The following is a 19,877-nucleotide window of genomic DNA, read 5'->3' as shown; positions in this document are numbered from 1 at the left end:
ATAGCAGTGGCCTTGTGTTGTTGCCCCTTTTTTTCTACTATTTTTTACTATGTTACTTCATTCACAGTTGAATTTATGGAATTCGGTTCCTCTACTGACATGCTATATAACCAGAGAAGCTGAGATTACAACTTTGTGGAAAAGAGCACAGGACTACCTTAGGAAAGAAGGAGGAAGGTGTGGGGATAGCTTGTAGCTAGAACACAATGAAGAAAAGCACATTGGTTTAAAAAGGTTTTAAACAATCTTCCTGCTTCATTAATTCTTACCGTCAGGTCTTGGTGCCTTATGTGAGACTATGTGTGTTTTAAAGTACACTTGAGAGTCGTTCTATGAGATCAGACCAAAAATTCTCCTGCCAGGAATACGAGGTTTGATATACAGCAGGTTGGCAAGATTGAAATTGAGACCCTACTAATTTGACACTGAGAATCAAGTAATTCTTCTTATGTATGTCAATATGGCAGTCACCAGCTTACACTTTCAATCAAATATTCAGTTTTGGTCCCTAAAGGTATTTTGGGACCAAATATGTAATTATGGGATATTACATAAATACTCCATATACCCTTTTCAAATAGGTTGTTATTTAACTTCTAGCATCATAACTCTACATGGTGCTGTGATTTATACTGCACATGTGAAAGAAACTGGCACCACATGTGTTAATGCATGCACAGACAAGTGCCATCCTCTGCAATGGAATAGTGGGAAAGAGATACCATCTCTCTATAAAGAAAAACATTTTACATATTACCTTTCTCCTTAAAATTAATCTTTACTGGCTTTAGTTTGCTCAGCATGGACACTTTTCATAAGCAGTTACATAGGAAATAGTGTCAGCAGGAGGCTAACTGGCTTGCTTTGCCCTCTGTCCCTGCAACAAATGGACCCTCCAGGAAGTTTCCAGAGCTGAAATCATCATGGTCCGTGAACAAGGGGTAGTTGCTTTCTGCTGCCTCTATGGTTGCTACTCTTATTAAAACCAAAAACTGTGAGAGTGCAATCAGAATTTAAGACCAAAATTTCATCTTTCTTTGGAAATGATTCCATTTTCTCACTTTTAGGAAACAAATCTCCAGTCATGACATATTAATTATGATGCTCCAACTCTTTTATTGTTTTAACCATGACAAAGGAGGCAAAATACAGAAGACCTTTAACAATTCACATTTTTTATCTGATTTATTGGAATGACTTTACTCCTTCATCCTTTCACCTGCCCTCTATTCTATCTGGCTGGTTAAATTTTTAGGAGTATGTGGCAGCTGGGTGCTTGTATCACTTCATTTCCCACATCACTGAGAGCTTCCCATGGTCCTGGTACTCTCACCACCACAGGACCAGCCATGTCCCCTTCATCCTCCACCCTCATCATGGCAAAGAAATGCCCCGAAGCAGGGTGACTGTGGTGAGAGGGTAGAATTTACCCCAGTGTGCTGTTCAGGTATTCCAGGAAATTGAGCAGCCACCACAGCATTCACATCCTGACCAAATTCGTGCTCTCTGCTGTAACTCCTGTGGGATCACCTGGTCTGCTAACAGCACCAGTTCCTAAGCATTCCTTCTGCTGTTCTGAGGGTGCTGGAATTGGAGGATGCTCAGCACTTGCCAGAGTGAAAAAAGCAGGTATTTCACTGTAAAATGCAATTGGTACAGGGCTCAGAGTTCAGAGGAAAGAGTCTAAAATAAATCATGGCCTGGGGAAATAATATATCAAGGAAGTATTAAAATTTAAAATTTCAAATGTATTTAAGGATTCCAGCTCAGTATTCCCATTCTTTTCTGATGCTTCTACTGCATGTAGCTTATTAAATAGCTGGCCAGAGAATTAATATTTTTTTCCTTCCCTGACTCTTTTCAGATTGTTCCTGCTGCAATGCCTGAATTTGCTTGGCTGCTTTTAGTTAGGTTGGCAAGTTAGAAACTGATCAGAATATTAGATATTTAGAAAACCTGATTTGAGGAGTGCTGTGACAGAAAAAAGTTCTGTTCTCTTCCTACAAAACTTCACCTCAAAAAGCTGCTATTTATAAGAGCATTCATTCATGGTTTCCAGCAGTTTCCAAAGTTCAAAAGGGCAAAGATCCATATGGGATGTCACATTGCTTGGCTTCCTACTATTCTGTGGATGTAGCTCTGTTGTGGTGCTCTTTTGCAGATCCCATCGGTGAGGATGACATATGCAGCCCAGGTAGGACTATGGGTCATTCTTTAAGGGACAAGTGTAATCACAACTGGATGCAGTTTCTACTTTCTGACACCCAGACATAAACCCTCATGCTAAAATTAAGTCTTTTGAGAGCTTGGGAAGAAAAGCAGGGGATGTGCATGCGTGCCTATGTGTTTGCTGTGTATGTGTGTTTGTATATTTTTCTTTATCAGCTGTCCTTCTTTCCACTTTATAAAGCATGGGAATTGGATTGGTTTCTTTCATCCACAGGAGGAAGGTGAAACAGAGCCACTTTCCAGTCTGCCCTACATTTTCCTGTGTTATTCTGGGGGCAAGCTCTTGCAACTGTGTTTCTCACCTCCAGGCACTGTCCTTCACAGCCCTTCAGTCAGCCCTCAGCCCAACACCACCCAGTCACCTCTTCCCTCTCAAAACGTGTTTGATTGCCAATCTCTCTCCATGGATTTTTTTTTTTTCAGTCAGGCTTTTCTAATTCTTCAACATATGCTTCATAACTTTCCCAGCTGTTGTTTTTCTTTCTCTTTTTTCAGACATTTTCTCTGTCTTCTTGGACTCCCTTTGCAGCACAACACACGATTCTCATTTGTGCATGTCATCCTGCTGTCATTCAGAGGGGCTACAATTGCCTTCCCAAATATGGCTTCCATAATAAATGGTACTAACTGAATTAAGTTGCTGCCTGCAAGCAAATTAAAACATTTCAAGACGGAGCTTCTTCTTTTCTTCTTTGTCCAACATTTAATTTGCACATCTGTTACTCTTCTAAATGAGTATTATGCTTATGCTATGCTGCTTTCCACTACTATCCTGAATTCTGCTACCATTTCAGACCAGATAAGTAATATAAGATTTTTTTTTTTTTTTTTTGTGCAGCATGCTTATAAGCTTTTTATTGGTCAATGCAATGCTTGAACCACAATGTCAATCTCTATTACTGTAAGCATCTCCCAACACAGAATCACTATCTCCTAACCAAACCCAAAGATTTGATGTGTAAAAATCATTATGGTGTTAGGGCTGGCTGCACTTCAGATGCAATCTCTCATGATAAAGAGACATGAGGCTGAATTGTTGCCACAGTTTGCCTGTGACTATAAATCAGTCTCAGCAGATGTTTATTCCCTCATATTCTCTTAAGCATCTGAGACTATGCTTGAAATATATTAGAACAATCAACACTTGAGATGTATTCTTTTATACCAAAAATCTGCTGATGATAATATCCTTGTTAATTACACCAATTTGAGCATTCTCAGGAAGGACATACTTGGGGTTTATTATGATCCTTTAAAATATTTATAGCTGTTGGTTTACCTCTGTGTCAGAATATTTCCTTTCCTTTTAGCCTGAGTACACTGTCCTACAGAATAGTAAGTATCTGGCATTTGAGATTCCCTGGGTAATAAAAGACAGTTTATGGCTAGCAGTTGACTTGGGATTGTATGTTATAAACAAAGCAGCAGGTTTCCTCTGTCTGACTCACAGAATTTTTGGAGCTATGTGACAGTTTCTAAGGCACAGACATGAAGACAGAAATTAATTACCATCTCACTGAAAAAAAAATGATGGAAAACATTCTGCTCCCTACCCCAAGCCCTATTTGCAGAGTATTCTTCTGGCTGTCTACACAAAAATAAATTTTACATTGGCTGAACAACTTTGAAAGAAATACTTTTGCTTGGAAGATTAATGAACACCTTCTGCTGAATTACTTGTTCACCCAAAGCTCCGTCTCCTTGCTGTATAAGCAGCTTGTATTAGAATACAGTAGTAGACATAGGAACAGCTGTGGAAGTTACTGAAGGCTTTCCTCAATCCAACAGCTGAGAAGACCCTCTTACCCAACTTCTTTAAAAGCCTCAGATTCACTACAGGTGGATCAGAGGAGTGAGGGCTCAGATTTGGTGAGAATGAGGAAACAAAAAAGGGAGAGAAAGTGTATTTGTATTCCAGCACATGGAACTTTTTTTGTAACATTAAATCCTTGTTCAGGTCTCATCAAAACTGTGTGTATGCATTTGTTTGTTTTACAAACTGGAATTTTTTATCATGCAAACTATTCAATAAAAAAATTTCATTGCATGATCAGTTTGACGTCCTTATCGGTCTTTATTGCTGCACAAATTTGCATTCAAAATAATGTGCTCTGTAAGAACTGGTGTAAGTAAAGTCTTTGTGGGTTTCAGGTGGGTTCACACCTTGAGTTCCGATCAAAGTGAAAAATGTCCCTCCCCTGTACTAGTTTACAGTAATATAACTTAACAGGTTTTTTCTCCTTCACTATGGAACTTATCTGATCTCTTTATTTTCTATTCATCTGCTCATTTTAATTTATTCAGTATTGAATAAGTGAACATGAAGGTACTGAATATGTGTTAACTTTAACTAACAGATCCAAAATATACTATGCAGGACCTAGAGAGAAAGTGATGACATCATCTTTAAGAAATCTGCCTGAACAATGGAGAGAAGTCAAGCCTATGCAGAACATGCTAAATTAGTCTAAATCTGGAACTGTGATAAATCTCAGCTAGTGATTTGGCAATAAGAATTATCATCCCTTGTGTTTTTTCCCTGTCATCAAAGAGGTTTTGGTCAAAACAATCATCACTGTATTTTTGAACTGTGTGGAAACAAAAATAAAATTCTTGCCAGTGAACTTTGCAGATGTCACAAACTTCTTGAAATGATAACTGGGGAGCAGGACTTGTTTAGCTCTGCACAAGAGCGTGAATCACATGCGAGACTGTGCCCACATTATGGATGAGAATGTATGACACATTTGCCAGTGGCATTTGTATTTTAGGAAACTGACTTGAAAGAAAATTTGAGCTGAACATGAGCTCAAAATGGGATGGAGTAGTTAAGAACAGAGTGACAATCTTGTATCTAAAAGGATGGTACTACTGAACAGATGAGATAGGATTATCACTTGATGATTTATTAGTGAAAAATTTTATTTAGTCCATCCACCTGCACCTTAACAATAATACTAAAATGACAGGAACAGTCCAGAAAAGAATGATGAAATGTATTTTAAACCTGGAAAATCTCTCCAATTCTGAGAGTAAGTTAAAATTGTTTAAGCTTGGGTATCTTAAATGTATTGCAATACATTAATCTAGTGGGTTGCTATGCAGAACATTATCTTTGCTGTGCTGACTGCTCAGAGGTGTGTTCTTTACCTTGTGGACAACACACAGTTGTTTTTTCCCTTGAGGGCAAGGGTGTTAGCTGTTTTACTTTCCCTGTGGCTGAAGGTGAACACAAGACCCTCAGCTACAGAGTCATTAATGCAGAATCTTCTTGCTGCCTGGCAGTGACTTACCCTACAGTGCTACCTCCCCAGTGAACTCAAAAATAGGTTAAATGTGACATGGTCAGGACACAAAAGTACAAACATGGGAAGCTGGTTTTGTGGTACATTTAACCCAAAATGATCTAGCAGATTGAAGCTGTATCTGGAAACAATGAGACTGGAAATTAAAACTTAGTTTGCTAGAAATGTCAGGTCTATAAGCTGCACTCTGGTGACTGAAATTACAAATGTATCTAAAAGCTTACACGGAAATTCTATCTTTGATACAGGGAATACCTTAGAAACATCTTGGATCTGATTTGTCCAAGCAGTCATATTACACAAATAATGACATTTCCTGGTAAAAATCAATACATTTATAAGCACAGAAAATTTCAAGGTTTCTTCTGCTTATTTAACATGTGCCAACAGCAACCATACTCGCAGGTGCATAAATGGTAAGGGTGTCTGGACTGAAAATCAGTTTATGGACTATAGCTATTCTGATTTTAACAGACCCTTTAAAAATTATAATTTCTTTATAAACAATCCCTCATAAGTTAGAATTTGATCATAAAAAAAGAGAAGGCACAGCCAGTGGCAAATGAGATTAAAGTTAGGAAGGACAGGCTGAAGGATGAGCTCTTATTCTTGCATGTCAACATTACAGCCAATTCCATTAGCATTCAACTGAAATGTGAGCCTCTGAACATCTTGCTATTACTGAAGACACATCTGCAGAAAGGTTGCCCAAGACACATTTCAGTAAGATGTGCACAATGCCTTTTTGAACTTCTGTGTAAAATTTGTGTTTCTTCTGGTCAATAACTTGCTCGCATGCTGCTTAATAGGACACTGCACTCACCATTTCCTTCTCCTTAACAGCTTTCCCTCTTGTTGATGCTTTTAGACAGCAAAAAAGGAGGAGGATATCCATTTACTCACAGCCCAAATCCAGTCCCAAATCCCTGTTGCACCCGGAGTGCCACAAAAGCCCACAGAAAAAACACTTCTTTTTATCTGAATCCACAGAAGATATGAGGTTCAGTGGCTGAACTGAGGTAAAATTTGCACATGATTTTTAATGTCACTGGGGATTCTTAGGAAAGTACATCCTGTGCTATTTGCCTCAGCTTTTCTTCCTTGAAAGAGAAAATTATATTTTCAGAAATATGCAGGGTCGCTTTGGTTTTTGCACATGCAGACATACACAGACACATACACATGCATACATGGATGCATATTAAAGGTCTGATGCATATTAAAGGTCTTGCAGAAAATATGAGACAAAATCTGACAGGAGTCATTATTCTGTCAAAGTTTCATTGCAGGAGCCTTAGACACCAGCACTCCCAGCTTTCCAAGAGCAGGACTTGATGTACAAGGTTAATCACAAAGATTCATTTTGTTGAGGGATCAGAAACCCAAAGCTGGCTCTATGTAATACCTAAATCCCTTAATGCAACCAGCAGTTCCACTGTGCTACTGTGCTTCTGTCCTCTAAAGCTGATGCTTTCTATTAATTCCAGATACCTGTACATTCATCTTTCCTTTCAGGCCAATTGCTAACAGAAGAGTTTTGTGGTTGAAAGAAAGGCAAACTTGCAGTTCAAAAAGACAGGAGATAAACTGCTGGCCTGTTTGTAGGTAATAGGACTTTTATTACTGCCCTCAGTTCACCATTTCACTAAATATGTTTGATTATGCAAGCTTACACTTCTCTGTCATTTTCTGTACATTTATTCACATGCAAATGAAAATCAGAAACACTTCTGAACTCTGCTTTTCACATGGTGATGTAAGGAATTCCCAGAAAACAAGAGCCATGAAAAATTGCAGGCATATGTGTATTGTTCTCTAATAATTTCTATGATGTAAAATCAAAACTCCAATCTATTGACTCCTAAGGATAAGACATTTTCATCAAAAACTTTAGACCATGACAAGACAAAATCCTACCTGGAAATCATCAGAACTTGTGGTACTTAAAACCTGAATCCGAATTTTGTTCTTTCATATGATGTTTATCAAGATTCAACAGAACACATGGTAAACCTACAGCTGATTACACTTCTCCATTTCACCATGAAGTCAGAGAAAATGGAATGGAATAACTTACAAAGATGACGACAATGTGAACATGATATTCCTGGACTAGCCCCTTTTCTCTGTACCATTTCAAGGAGGTAGTGAAAGCTGACTAATCATATTAACATTTAAGGACATTATTTTATAATAATGGCTAGGAGATATCTTTGTTCATACCATTCTGTAAAGAAATGGCCTGAACAGAAAATATGCTTTGTGTGACTCTCCCATTTATCGGACTAACAACACAGAGCCACCAGTGTGTGTAGAAATCTCAATGCATTTTGTAGAAATAGAGCAGAGGCTGCAATTCCCAAAATGGTTCAAACAAACAAACAAACAAACAAGCAATCTGTTAGAAACTTTGAAGACAGAATAAATATTGTCAGTTTATTCTGCACCAACCTGTTTGGCTGATCCATGACACAGCTGAAGTAATTGTATGATAGACATTTTGTACAATTAATGTACGTACAACAAAAACAAAACCAAAAAACTTTATCTGCCTAAAATTTGGGAATATTTCTTTAAAAAACCCGGACATGAGCTACTCATATGACACACTGATATAGCCTTAACTCTCAATGGCCCTGTGCCCTAAGAATGAGGACTGACAGGTGATCAGATGAGATGGAAGTTATAGTGTAATGGAGATATGGTTACAAAATATTTTTGCTCAAAATAGCCTTGCTGCCTCAAAGATGGCCACAAATATTCCATTACGAGTTGTGTGTGAGTGTGTGTAAAAAGATAAGGACGCTATCTACATTTACCTACTCTGATCCCAGTTGGCTGCAAAAAGCAGAAGAATCTTCCTGCCACAGTGGTCGCGATTTTCCAGTACTCCCGGAAACCCGTCTGTCAGAGCCCGTTTGATTCCTGGATCATCAGCCTTGAAGTTTTTGAACATATCCAGGTTTAATTGGCGGTATTGGAAGTACTGAGCCAGCAGTCTGAAGGCCTCCGTTTGGTGAAACTTTCTGGCTCGGAGAAATCTCAAGATGAAGGCATCATCTGTACGTAAAAACCCAATGTCGGGCCGCGTGATGATCATGTCCCTGACTTGCTGGATATCCTGGTGCAAAATGTCTGGGTTTTCATTCAGTTCCAGGCGAGCTTTCTCTATAGTCTCTGGACTAAGTCCAGCTTGTAAATGGGTCATCTCTGCAAAAACCTCTTTTCCAAATCCTTAACTTCGGATATTTTAGTAGAAGTGCTGATCCCATTCAATTGATGGTCTGATGTGAGCGTGAGCCATTCAGATGCTTTTTGCTATCAAGCTGATTTTTAACAAGTAAAAGAAAAGGGCTTTCTTATTCTTTCAGAGTAACAGACAGTTCACATGTACTATAATCCATCCAAAGGAAAGTGTTGTTTATTCCACCACTGACTGAAAGAAAAAGAAAATATATAAAAGAAAGATTAAATGTGTATATAAAGCTTGTAGGAATGCATTTCTGAATTTATTTAGCCATAAAATTTCTTTGTGTAGGAGGATTCAAGTCACATAATTTCAGAATGGGTGCATTTAAGATAAAGCAGTCACTAGCATCTTGAATATATGTTTTCAGGCTTTCAGAAAAGCAATCTGATTTATTGGCAATTAATACTAAGCTGTATCAACTTGCTATTAGAATACACTTTTCAAAGTTGTCTTACAGAAGTGTGGGAGTTGCAGCATCCCTAACTTCTAGCCAAGGATGATAACAGCAAAAATATAGTAATTTATTTTCCACCATCAACAGGAGCAACATTTTAGCTTCATAAGTAGACCAAATTACCCTCATCATACTAAGTAAAACAACTGCTTGATTTGGTTTTATTACCTGTACTATCAGCTTGTAGCTCTCCTTGAAAAAGGCCCTGAGCTGATTGTAAAACTGATTTTTTAAAAACCCAAAACTCCACCAATACCATGGATAATTTCTACTTTTTAGAAATTCACTGGAAATTTTTCCCATTGAGAGTCAATTTGTCTTCATGGGAAACTTCCCACAAATAAGGTTCTTGATGTATCCAATTTGGCAGGGTTGGTATTTTAGTTGAAAAGGGATGTATTTTATTCAGAATTCCTTTTTTTCCCTATATTGTAGCTTTCCTGAATACCTAGTTCTGAATTTAATTTTGATTTTGGTACTTTACCTAGAATTTGTTTTTACAAGTGTTAGAAGAAAATCTGCTTAAGCTGTTATGTATGAGCAAAATGGTACAGTGAATCTCTTACATTTCAGTGACATAATTAGCAAGAGGCTGTCATCAAAGTCTGTGTAGCTACACTTGTGTGAAATAAGATCAAGGTCTGTTCCAATGTGATATGTGTGTGAGGAAAGATCAAGATCCATACAATTTTTCAGCCATCACAGAAACAGACAAGCAAACCACCCCACCCCCCGGCTTAACAGATCTCTGTAATTTCTGAAAAAGAAAAATGGGTTTTAAAAATTTAGAGGGAATCCCTCAGTAAAAGACATACTTTTTGTATTTGAAGAAAGCTGTTTGGAAAGTTATGAATTATTTATAGCAAAACAACTATTTCATTCAGCTACTCCCCTGGGTTCAGCATTCTCAGATCAAACAAAGGGGAGAGCAGCAGCTAAAGCATTTCTTGGTCCCAGATTTGCTCAAAGTTATGTTGCAGGACCTGGAAGTCAATGAGCTCAAGGGATGCCTCAGTTCCCTGCTTTGTGACCTTGCATGTTATTGATAAAAAACTTCATTTTAGATGCCACAGCGCAGCCCCAGGATGAAATCCCAAAATTTAAATACAGAGTGTTTCTGCATATTTGCTTTAAGAACATTTGTGGTGGGAGATAAGCTTTCCATTTAACAGCAATATGAATTGGACTTTTTGTGGGTGACACAAAGGAGAGTTCATTAAGCATCCTCTTTCTGCATTCACTGTGGAGCTGGAGTTGAAAAGAGCTACCTGCAGAGCAGAGTATCTGATGATTGATCAGCATGGGAAAACTTGAGGAAAGGCAGAGCTGGGAGAAAAGAGAGCTTTGAAAAGGCACTATGGAGTGCAAATGATTCCAGAAAACAAGTCCCCAGAATTTGAGGGGTCGTCCATGAGTGCAGGCTATTCAATTCTTAAAGAAATTAGTTACATAAAGGTGGATTCCTTATATAAAAATAAAGTTGCAGTTATTTGCTTTACTCTTGCCTTTATTCGACCCAATTAGAATAACTCCAATGGTATAAACTGAATTCCACTGATGTAAAATTACAGTAGGCCATAGAGAAACCAGGTAATATTTTGTGACTGAGATCTCAAATTTATGGTAGGATCAGCAATTTCTTGCACAAATCATGGTTTAGTTACAATTGCCTCCATGAGCTAGTTAGGAGAGCTAGTGGTATTTAAGGATGACACTGTCATTAGGGGACTCCGGTGCCAGGATTGGTCCCTCTCATTTTTAACAGCAAGAGTAGAGTATGGAAACTTTTTCTCCCAAGCGTTTTAAACAGAGATCTGGAAGAAAGAAGCTTATCTGGGGTCTGCATTAGCTCTGGCTTAGGACCCAGTATGAATTATAATACCTTTAGCATTCCTGTGGCTTAGAGTCACAAAATTGTGGAATCACAGAATGTTTTAGTTTGGAGGGGATCTTTGAGAATCAGCTGGTCCAACCTCCCTGTCATGGGCAGGGACATCTTTCACTGGATCAAATTTTTTCAAAACCCCTTTCCACCTGGCCTTGAACACTTCCAAAATTTGAGCATTCACAACTTCTCTGAGAAACTTGTTTCAGGCATTCACCACCCTCATCACGAAAAAAAATTCTTCTTTATATCCAGTCTGAATCTGTCCTCTTTCAGTTTAAAAATGTTAGCCCTTGCCCTACTACAGGCTCTAGTAAAAAGTCTGTGGCCATCTTTCTTGTAGTCCCCCTTTAGGTACTGGACAGCTGCTGTAAGATCTCCCTGGAACCTTCCCTTCTCCAGGCTGAACCACCCCAACTCTCAGCCTGTCTTCACAAGAAAGGTGATCCAGCTATCTGATCTTTTTTGTGTCCCTTCTCTGGATATGTTCAAAAGCATCCAAGGATTAGCAGCAGACAACAATCACACACACATGCAATTCCCAGTGGTTCATCCATTTTCCAGGAGTTTATGGAAGTAAAACTGTCCCTTCCTGTACTACTTCTCTGTCTCCCATCTCCACCAAGATGCTTCTTTGGCAATAAAGCAAATTCTTGAAAGGTAAAATGCAGTCTGCTCCAGAAAAAAATGAGATTTGACCAAGGAAATAAAGTCTGGCTTTTTTTATTGGTTCCCCGACCTTTTAATGTCAAAAATTATTCCACTTATTTTATAAAATTTCCTACTGTTTTAAACTAATTTAAATGCTCAGAATTATCCCAAGGTGAGGAAGATGCAGTCCTTTCTTGTCAGATGTTGTTGCCAAAAAACAACTTCCAAATACTCATTCTATCAGAAGATCAATTTTTAAATGCATTTCAGAGTTTTCTGATAGTGAGCTGAGCTATAACCATGGATTAAACTTATCTATAGATTATCCTGATTATCACCTGGAACAGACTGCACTAAAATACTTTATTGGTGTGAAGTTATATACTGCAAAATAATCTGAAATATGTATGAACAATTTTGTCACTCTCAGAGTCACAGGGAAATCATGAAGTTAGCAATCCACACTAGCACCATTGCCTTCAAGGAGCCTAATATAGATCAGTGAATGATTTGGTTCTCCCACTGCTAACCTTGACAATAAATTTAATGCTCCATAGCTACCCAGTTTAACTGTCACTGCACTTTCTCAAATGGCTCTGATTTATTCTGATTCCCAAGATATAACAGAAGCTTCATTTCCATTTTCACCTCCTCCCACACATGGCAATTTCTTCCAGTGTTGTGTACAGCTCTGATCCATCTGCCAATTTTTTAGATGTTTACATCTTTGTTCAGTTTGGTGCAGGGTTGGGGTTTTTTTTCCAAATGAAGATACTGGCCTTCTTTTCCTATTTTGAATGTTGTTGCTGTGTATTGGCACACTAGAGTGGTTATAGTCTCAACAGCTGTTTTTCTATCTTGTGACTCTTTGTTCCCAAGGGACTATTTGCTCTTCTAATGTCTTTTCACAGCCACTTATAACAAATCATCCCTCCAAAGGAAGAAAATTCAGCCTTAAATGAAAAAAAAAAAAATTACAGACTTTTGAAACACAACATACTAAAATCAAAACAAGGAGGGAAACTTCCACTAAAATTGTGGTGTCACATGCAATTTTGGCTGATTCATTTTCAGTCCCAGCAAGGGAATGACAAGGGACAGTGAGTGTTCAGCATGGATAACATACTGCAAGTGGGATACAATTTTCAGACAAGCAGCTTATATTTTTTGCATAATCCTCAAAAAAAAAAAAAGTTAATAATAAAATGATAGCAATATTTACTATACAAACTAAAATGAAAATAATACTTTTCTAAAATATACAAAGCATTTTCATTCAAATATTTTAATGTGCCTTACTACTCTCTCTTCTGAGACAGTTTCTGGGTCAGCATTCAATCCCTGTTTGCACTGCATGCCCTAGAAAATTGGTCAAAACCTGCCTGCAGTGATGATGGCAATTGTCTGGATCATTTTGTTCCTGCCCACTTACCAGTCCCTGCAACATCACTTGCTTCTTAAAAGACGTCATGTCCATTTGGCCCTTCCTCATCCAATAGAGTTCCAGAAAGATTTTAGCTGTCTCTTAATCTACCAAATGTTTTCCATCCAGTCTAAAGCTATCTGCCATGTGAAATTTCATTACCACAATTTTCAAATTGAGAAGGCACTAACATTTCATTCTCACCTGATGTTAAGAGGCATCACTGCTAAAGTTTGGCTCATTATATAATTCCTAACTCCTAGCATTTATACAGATATTAGCTGCTGAAATCATGCCAAAGAGGAAGGGAGTGGGCAGGAAGGGAGGGAAAATGGTAATATAGAATGATTTTATCTCAGAGCGTGGGTGTCATCTCATTAAATTTCTTTTTGAAAAATATTTTGATGTTAATTCTGGAAAATCTCTTAGGGGTATGTTCTGCTTAGCAGGGGTTGCTCCATAAGGACAGGAGAGGATGAATCCATACCTGTACCTATAGAAATGGTTCCTTTGGCCTTGTGGTGCTTTAGTAGAAACCTGCACTGGAAGTGGAGTAGTCAGACCTAGAAAGGAACCTACCCCAGCTCCATGAAGCAATTTCAAAAGAGCAATGAGCAAAACTGACTCTCTTTATCCTTGGCTGTGAGACCCTGGAATCTTCCACAGATTGTGGGGAGAAGCACAGCCCTGAGTGATTTGCCTGAGATCCCAAAGGACACATTTCACAGAGCTGGGAACAGACTACATCTCTCCTGAGCTATAAGCCTACATGTTAACATCCAGGGAATCTTTTCTCATCATCCCCTCGACCCTTTATCAGATTTCTCTTATATGTTCACTCCCTTGTACTGAGGAGCCCAGAAGAGGACCCAATACCTCAACTGTGGCCTCACCACTCCTTCTCTGTAGCCTTTTCTAAGGAGCTAGATTCTCCCAGTGAACAGAAATGAGTTAAATATTGTAAGTCTTTCTGCTCCAAGTACTGATGCTCCTGTAAACCTTCACTAGGGATTTGTTGCTTCTTGTCATTATGAAAATAGTGAATGTTTGTGACTGTAACAGCTGTGTGGGGAAATTGATGGTTTCTCACATTTTCCCAGGGTAGAATCTCTCAGCTCAGGTACAAAAACTAACATTTCCTTCAGTTCAGTAAAAACAACACATCATGCATTCCTACTCATTCTACAATCTTCTTGCTAGTTTGATTTAGTTACAGATTGCCCTCAGGCTACATCTCATTGTCCAGTGGTGGCAACTCAGCCATGGCACAGCCCAAAACATGGAAGAAACTCAACTGATCTTCACTGCTCTCTGCACAGTATGTAGGGCAGGCATGTCTGCAGCACTGACCTGAAGGTGTCCTGCTATTCCTACAAGCTACCAGGCAGGGGGAGAGATAGACAAGGTTGTCTAGCAAACATAAAATTAAAAAACTGCCCCGTTGTCTTTTGACCTAAAATGTGCAAAACTTATTAACTACCTGAATATTAAGGAATTGGACCACATGCCAAGGAGGGGAACTTACACAACACAGAAATAAAAATGTTAACTATAATAGCCTTAATCTCAAGAGTTTGGTTAAATTTTTCTTCAAATCATAGTTTTTAAGTTGCAAGTATTCACCAGCCACAGATAAACTGCAAATCCCTATGGGAACCTATGGCTTGACCAGTGGCATGCCAAAGAAGCAGCAGTTTATGAGGAACTTCTTTGTCAGTCACAGTACAAGCACCACCATGCAAAAACACCCTGACCACTATGAGACAGAGGTCAGTTCCTCCAGTAATATAGAAACATCTTGCAGCAGAAATTAACACCATGCAAAACATAAATTCTGACCCTCCCAAGCCTCATAAAAAAAGCTATATGTAGAAATCTGACAGCACATAATCATAACACTGGTGTCCAAAAATGCCTAAATGTTGTGTTACAACATCTGCATAAAGATATACAGAAAAAAGAACAAAACATATTAACAAGATATTCAGTACGGCATGTTTAATAACATGAAATTTATCTCATTTTGCACTTCTTTTACTCCATGCTTTGGAAAATTATGTTCCTTCAAAAATATGAAATGCAATGGTGATATATTACTGCTGATTTCTGTCTGCTTTATATGTTATGCCAGAGGAAAGCATCTGTGGCATATCATTGTGGGAGAGAAGGGAAAAGGGAAAGGGGAAAGGGAAAATGGGAAAGGGGAAAGGGGAAAGGGGAAAGGGGAAAGGGGAAAGGGGAAAGGGGAAAGGGGAAAGGGGAAAGGGGAAAGGGGAAGGGATTTCTGCCCCCAGGAATTAATGTAGTCCTTCTGGTTATTTCCTCTAATTTCTACTGAAGTGTGAGCACAAACACAAAACACATAGAAACTTCTCTCAAACATGTGGAAATAAAGCTTAATATAACTTTATAATAGTGTGTGGGTTTGTTTTCTCAGTGGAGAAACATATCATATTTCAAGGAATTTATTTCTATAAATGTTACTGAAGGAAAAAAAAAAAATCAAACCAAAATTCCACTAAAGTGTTTGGAAATTCTCTAATTAAATCAATGGAGTAGCATTAGATCAAGAGGGAAAGGAATTACAACTCATCTGATGAAAACCATGTGAACTTCTATTCAGTTTTCCCACTCTATAAGAGGCTAATGTTGTTTCCTTATTTTCTTGTTTTGTTTTGTTTAGCTAGTAGCACCCAATTGTCACATCTTGTTTGTGTCTGTGCCAGAGAGACACTACAGTACAAGGCTGTGAGAGAAAATAAAACTCACTTGCTAAGCAATAGCACAATTGCTTCAATAATTTCATGCTTAAGTTAACAACTGCATGAGTTTACATCTTTTTGAAGGAAGTATTCTCCATCCTTTTATGAGGCTGATCATTACTATTTTAACTGACACCGGCCTTTTTTGGAAGATGAGGAGGCTGCTGTTACATATTCCAGTGAAATGACGTCTGTGTTCAAGGCACGTAGAGTTTAAGGAATTATGACCCACTGCTATGGCGTGGATTCTGCAGTTCCTCCACTGCTGGATTCAGTTGCACTGCTTACACTGCTACTCAGCAGCACTCAGTGCTACTCAGAGTATCCTCTCTCTGCAACAGATTTTAAGTTATAAATGATGATATAATAAATTAAGAAGATTTTCTTGAAAAGGTTGCAGTATCTTTCATTGTCTTGTGTTTGCCTTACAAACATCTATTTTTTAGAAAATACTCAATAGTTTTTAGAGGTAGATGAGTCAACAGAATTCTTAAAACAATCATCAGCACAGATACATGACAATGCAAGCTGCCCCTGTAAACTTCAAGGCGGGATACAGACTGCAAATGAGGGAAAGCTCTACAAGGTTATCTGACTTATTATAGGAAAAATTAAACCGGTACCTTTGCCGTGCAGTGCATGGCATAATACTGTTACATAATATCTCATGTAAATGTTGGCATTGTATTAACATTTAGTACTGGAGATAATCTATGTTATCATCTGATTATTCAGACAGCTCATGAAAGCAGACTTTCTGTAATTTAATTTTTTCTTCCAAATATAATCCTGTCACTATTTAGTGACGGACAAGGAGTAGCCATCTGCTCCTTAACTTAATTATTCACAGCGCTTGTTAAAATTGAGAAATCAGCATTTTGAAAAGGGGAAACTCCCTTTCTCCTATGACCTTCCTCACCCTCTCAGGATTAAACCATTGCAAACAGAATTAAAGTCAGGCCAGTAGCATGGGGTTTCGCCAGCTATTATTTGCTTTGCATTTATTTTCCGTATGAACACACTCACTTCTTGCAGAGACCAAAACTTAATTCTTGACTTCCTGCAGCAAAGGACCCACATGCTAGATGTGATTCACCTCACTTCTTCCCTGCCCCCATCACTGTTTACCACCAGGAAAGCAATACAATTGACTGACCTGGCACATACCCCCCTCCCTTTAATCTCTTCTCTATCTTTGGAATGAGTGCAACTGGTCAAAACAGGCATCAATGTGCTGAGGAGCAAACAGGTATCTGCTGCTGCTTGAAAAGCTCCTGTATGTACATGCTTGGCTGTAGCCCTTACTTCATTAACTTGGCTCCCAGTTTTAGCCCTTTCGCTTGCATGCCTCTCATCTCTCCCAGGTCTCAAATTGGATCTAGACTTTCCCTTCCAACTTGTGCTTTTTTCCTTCCTTGCCCAGCACCTGGGCTGCTGAGCTGATTTTTACAGTCCCAAGCTCCCTTGCAGGAAGGATTGAGGCTGGTGATGGAGAAAGAAGACAGGAGGGGAAGAAAGGACAGGAAAGTGAGGAATGTGGGGAAACGGAGGCAGGGAGGAAAAGAGGCAAAGGAGTGGGGCAGGGAGGAGAGTAGATGGGGAAGGCAGATGGAGGAAGACAGAGAGAAGAGAATTGGAGAAGCAGGGCAACGACCACGGGAGGAAGAAGAGGCAGGATATATAGGAGAGAGGAAGCAGTAAGCAAGGCAAAGAGAGGCAAGGGAGACAGGTGAAGCAGAGGAGGGAGGGGAAGTGAGGGAAGTAGAGGCAGCAGGGCATAGAAGAGAGGCAGGGAACAGCATAGGGAGACAGGGAGGGAGCAGGTCAAGTAAGAGGCAGAGGAGACAGAGAGTAGGGCAGACATGAGGCAAGCAGTGGAGGCAGGGAACATAGACACAGGGAAGGCAGTGAGAAGCAGAAAGAGGCAGTCAGGGCAAAGAACAGACAGGCAGCAGGGATGCAGATGTAGGAGAGGCAAGTTGGCAGACAGGAGAGTTATGTTGGGAGGCAGGAGGTAGGGCAGTCAGGGAGCTGGACAAGCAGAAGTCAGCCAGAGCTGGCAGGAGGCAGGGAACAGGAGGAACAGGACAGGCAGCTGGGCAGGCAGTGGGAAACAGGCAGCAGGCTGGGCAGGCAAGGAGTAGGGCAGGCAGCAGGCAGAGAGCTTGGCTGGAAGGAGGCAGGAGACTGGAGGGAATGGGGCTGGCAGGAAAGAGGGAGCAGGACAGGGAAGAGGCAGAGCAGGCGGTGGGGAGCAGGGTGGTCAGGAGGAGGCAGGGGAGAACAGGGCAGGCAGGAGGGGAGAGCGGGCAGGGAGCAGGGCAGGAAGGGGGAGCAAGCAGGAAGGGGAGAGAAGGCAGGGAGCAGGACAGGCAGGAAGGGGGAGCGGGCAGGCAGGAAGGGGGAGCGGGCAGGGAGCCGGCAGGGGGGGCAGGCAGGGAGCAGGGCAGGCAGGAAGGAGAAGCAGGGCAGGGGGCAGGGGGCAGGGAGCAGGCAGGGAGCCGGGCAGGCAGGAAGGAGGAGCAGGGCAGGGGGCAGGGAGCAGGCAGGGAGCCGAGGCCGGGCGGGAGCGGCCGGGGCCGGAGCTGTCCGCCCGGCGGTGCTGAAACGCCGCATGCCGGGCCCGGCGGGGCGGGGGGAGCGCCGAGAGCCGCCCTGCGCAACCCGAGAGAAGGCAAATCCAAATACCTGCACAGCGCCGGCAGCTGCCGTGGGGCGGCGGGGGGCTGCGTGGGGTGGGTTTTTTCCCCTGTAGATGTCCTTGCTGCTGATCTGTGGGCGAACAAGATCTCCCGGCTCCCGGGTTCCGGCTCAGATCTCTCTAGAAAACTGAATGAGCGAGCGCCAGCTCCACGGGGCTGTGTTTTTTTTTTTTTTTTTTTTTTTTTTTTTTTTTTTTTTTTTTTTTTTGGCAGGAGGCGTGTGCGCCAAAGCCTGGGTCCTTCCACTGCCGTCCCCCTGGGTCCTAAGCCCTCCTGCCGCCCGCCCGGCTGCCTCCCGGCGCTCCCGGCACCCCGGGATGCAGGCTGGGAGCTCCGCGCCGCCGCGGCGGGGTGGGATGGGGCTGCTGGCGGCCGGCAGGGCTCAGCTCGGCGGGCTTCCACCCAGCGGCATTGGCTTCACCGCCTATTTTCTAGCATCGCCTCTTTCCCAGCGGAGAGTCGGGCAGAGCGCAGCCTCCTGCGGCGTTTGCAGCAGCCATGGAAAGGTGATCTTAATGGGCCGTGTATTGTCCACGGGCTGCCTTAGTGAGCATGGCAGCCTGGGTTTAGAAGAGAAGTTTCTCTGGGTCAGACTGTAGGGACTGTCATCAACAGCGCCCACTGCAAACGTTTAATGAAGGATGTAAAAAACAGGACAAGTTTCACCCCTGAACTCTCTCAGCCCCTCTTCCAAGTGCTTCAGGTTCAGAAATTTCCCCAGCAACATAGTGCCTGAGTTTTCGGGATTAATTTGTCCTCCTTTAATGCTCACAGTGTCTCCTAGAATACTTTTACATTTCTAGAATATTCTTCCATAATGCCCTTTGATTAGGCCATCTACCTAAAACTATATTTCATTGGAGGGATGTTTAAGCTTTAGCTGGTGGTGTGGAAAGAACAATAGAAGAGAACTTCTGCCATTAAATTAGGTTCTAAAAATCACTTTCTGTTCAAGCCGCGTAAGATCTATGTTAAACTGTACTTGGAAGGTTTTGGGTGATGCAATAACCAAATTCACACCCATCTGCTCCTATCAATATAAAAATAATATTAAATGTACCAGCAAAGTGCATTTCTTCTTTTGTTCTCCCTGTGCATTGTGGAGCATAATTCCTGTGAATTGGTGGATTCAAGTCAGCTGATTTTCTTGGTCTCTGCTTTGGACATGTTTGCTGAGTCAGTTACTGAAGGATCTTGTGTAGTGAAGAGCTAGGTG

The 19,877-nt window shown here is 40.8% G+C and overlaps 1 protein-coding gene across 1 annotated transcript in view; it reads right to left on the bottom strand.

Annotated features, from left to right (window-relative positions):
- Nucleotides 1–19,164, bottom strand: part of CLVS1 (clavesin 1) — a 100,241-nt gene extending 81,077 nt beyond the window's left edge. The window contains exons 1-2 of the mRNA XM_064387380.1: nucleotides 18,648–19,164; nucleotides 8,354–8,970 (exon numbers count right to left, since the gene is read on the bottom strand). Coding sequence (XP_064243450.1) covers nucleotides 8,354–8,742 — 389 coding nt within the window. The 5' untranslated portion in view covers nucleotides 8,743–8,970; nucleotides 18,648–19,164. The remainder of the gene's footprint in view (nucleotides 1–8,353; nucleotides 8,971–18,647) is intronic.
- Nucleotides 19,165–19,877: the final 713 nt, after the last annotated feature.

The sequence above is a fragment of the Passer domesticus genome, chromosome 1 (genome assembly GCF_036417665.1).
Source record: "Passer domesticus isolate bPasDom1 chromosome 1, bPasDom1.hap1, whole genome shotgun sequence".
In the NCBI taxonomy this organism is placed as follows: domain Eukaryota; kingdom Metazoa; phylum Chordata; class Aves; order Passeriformes; family Passeridae; genus Passer; species Passer domesticus.
Note: the sequence above shows the minus strand (reverse complement) of the source record. Positions and strands in the feature narration are given on the sequence as shown.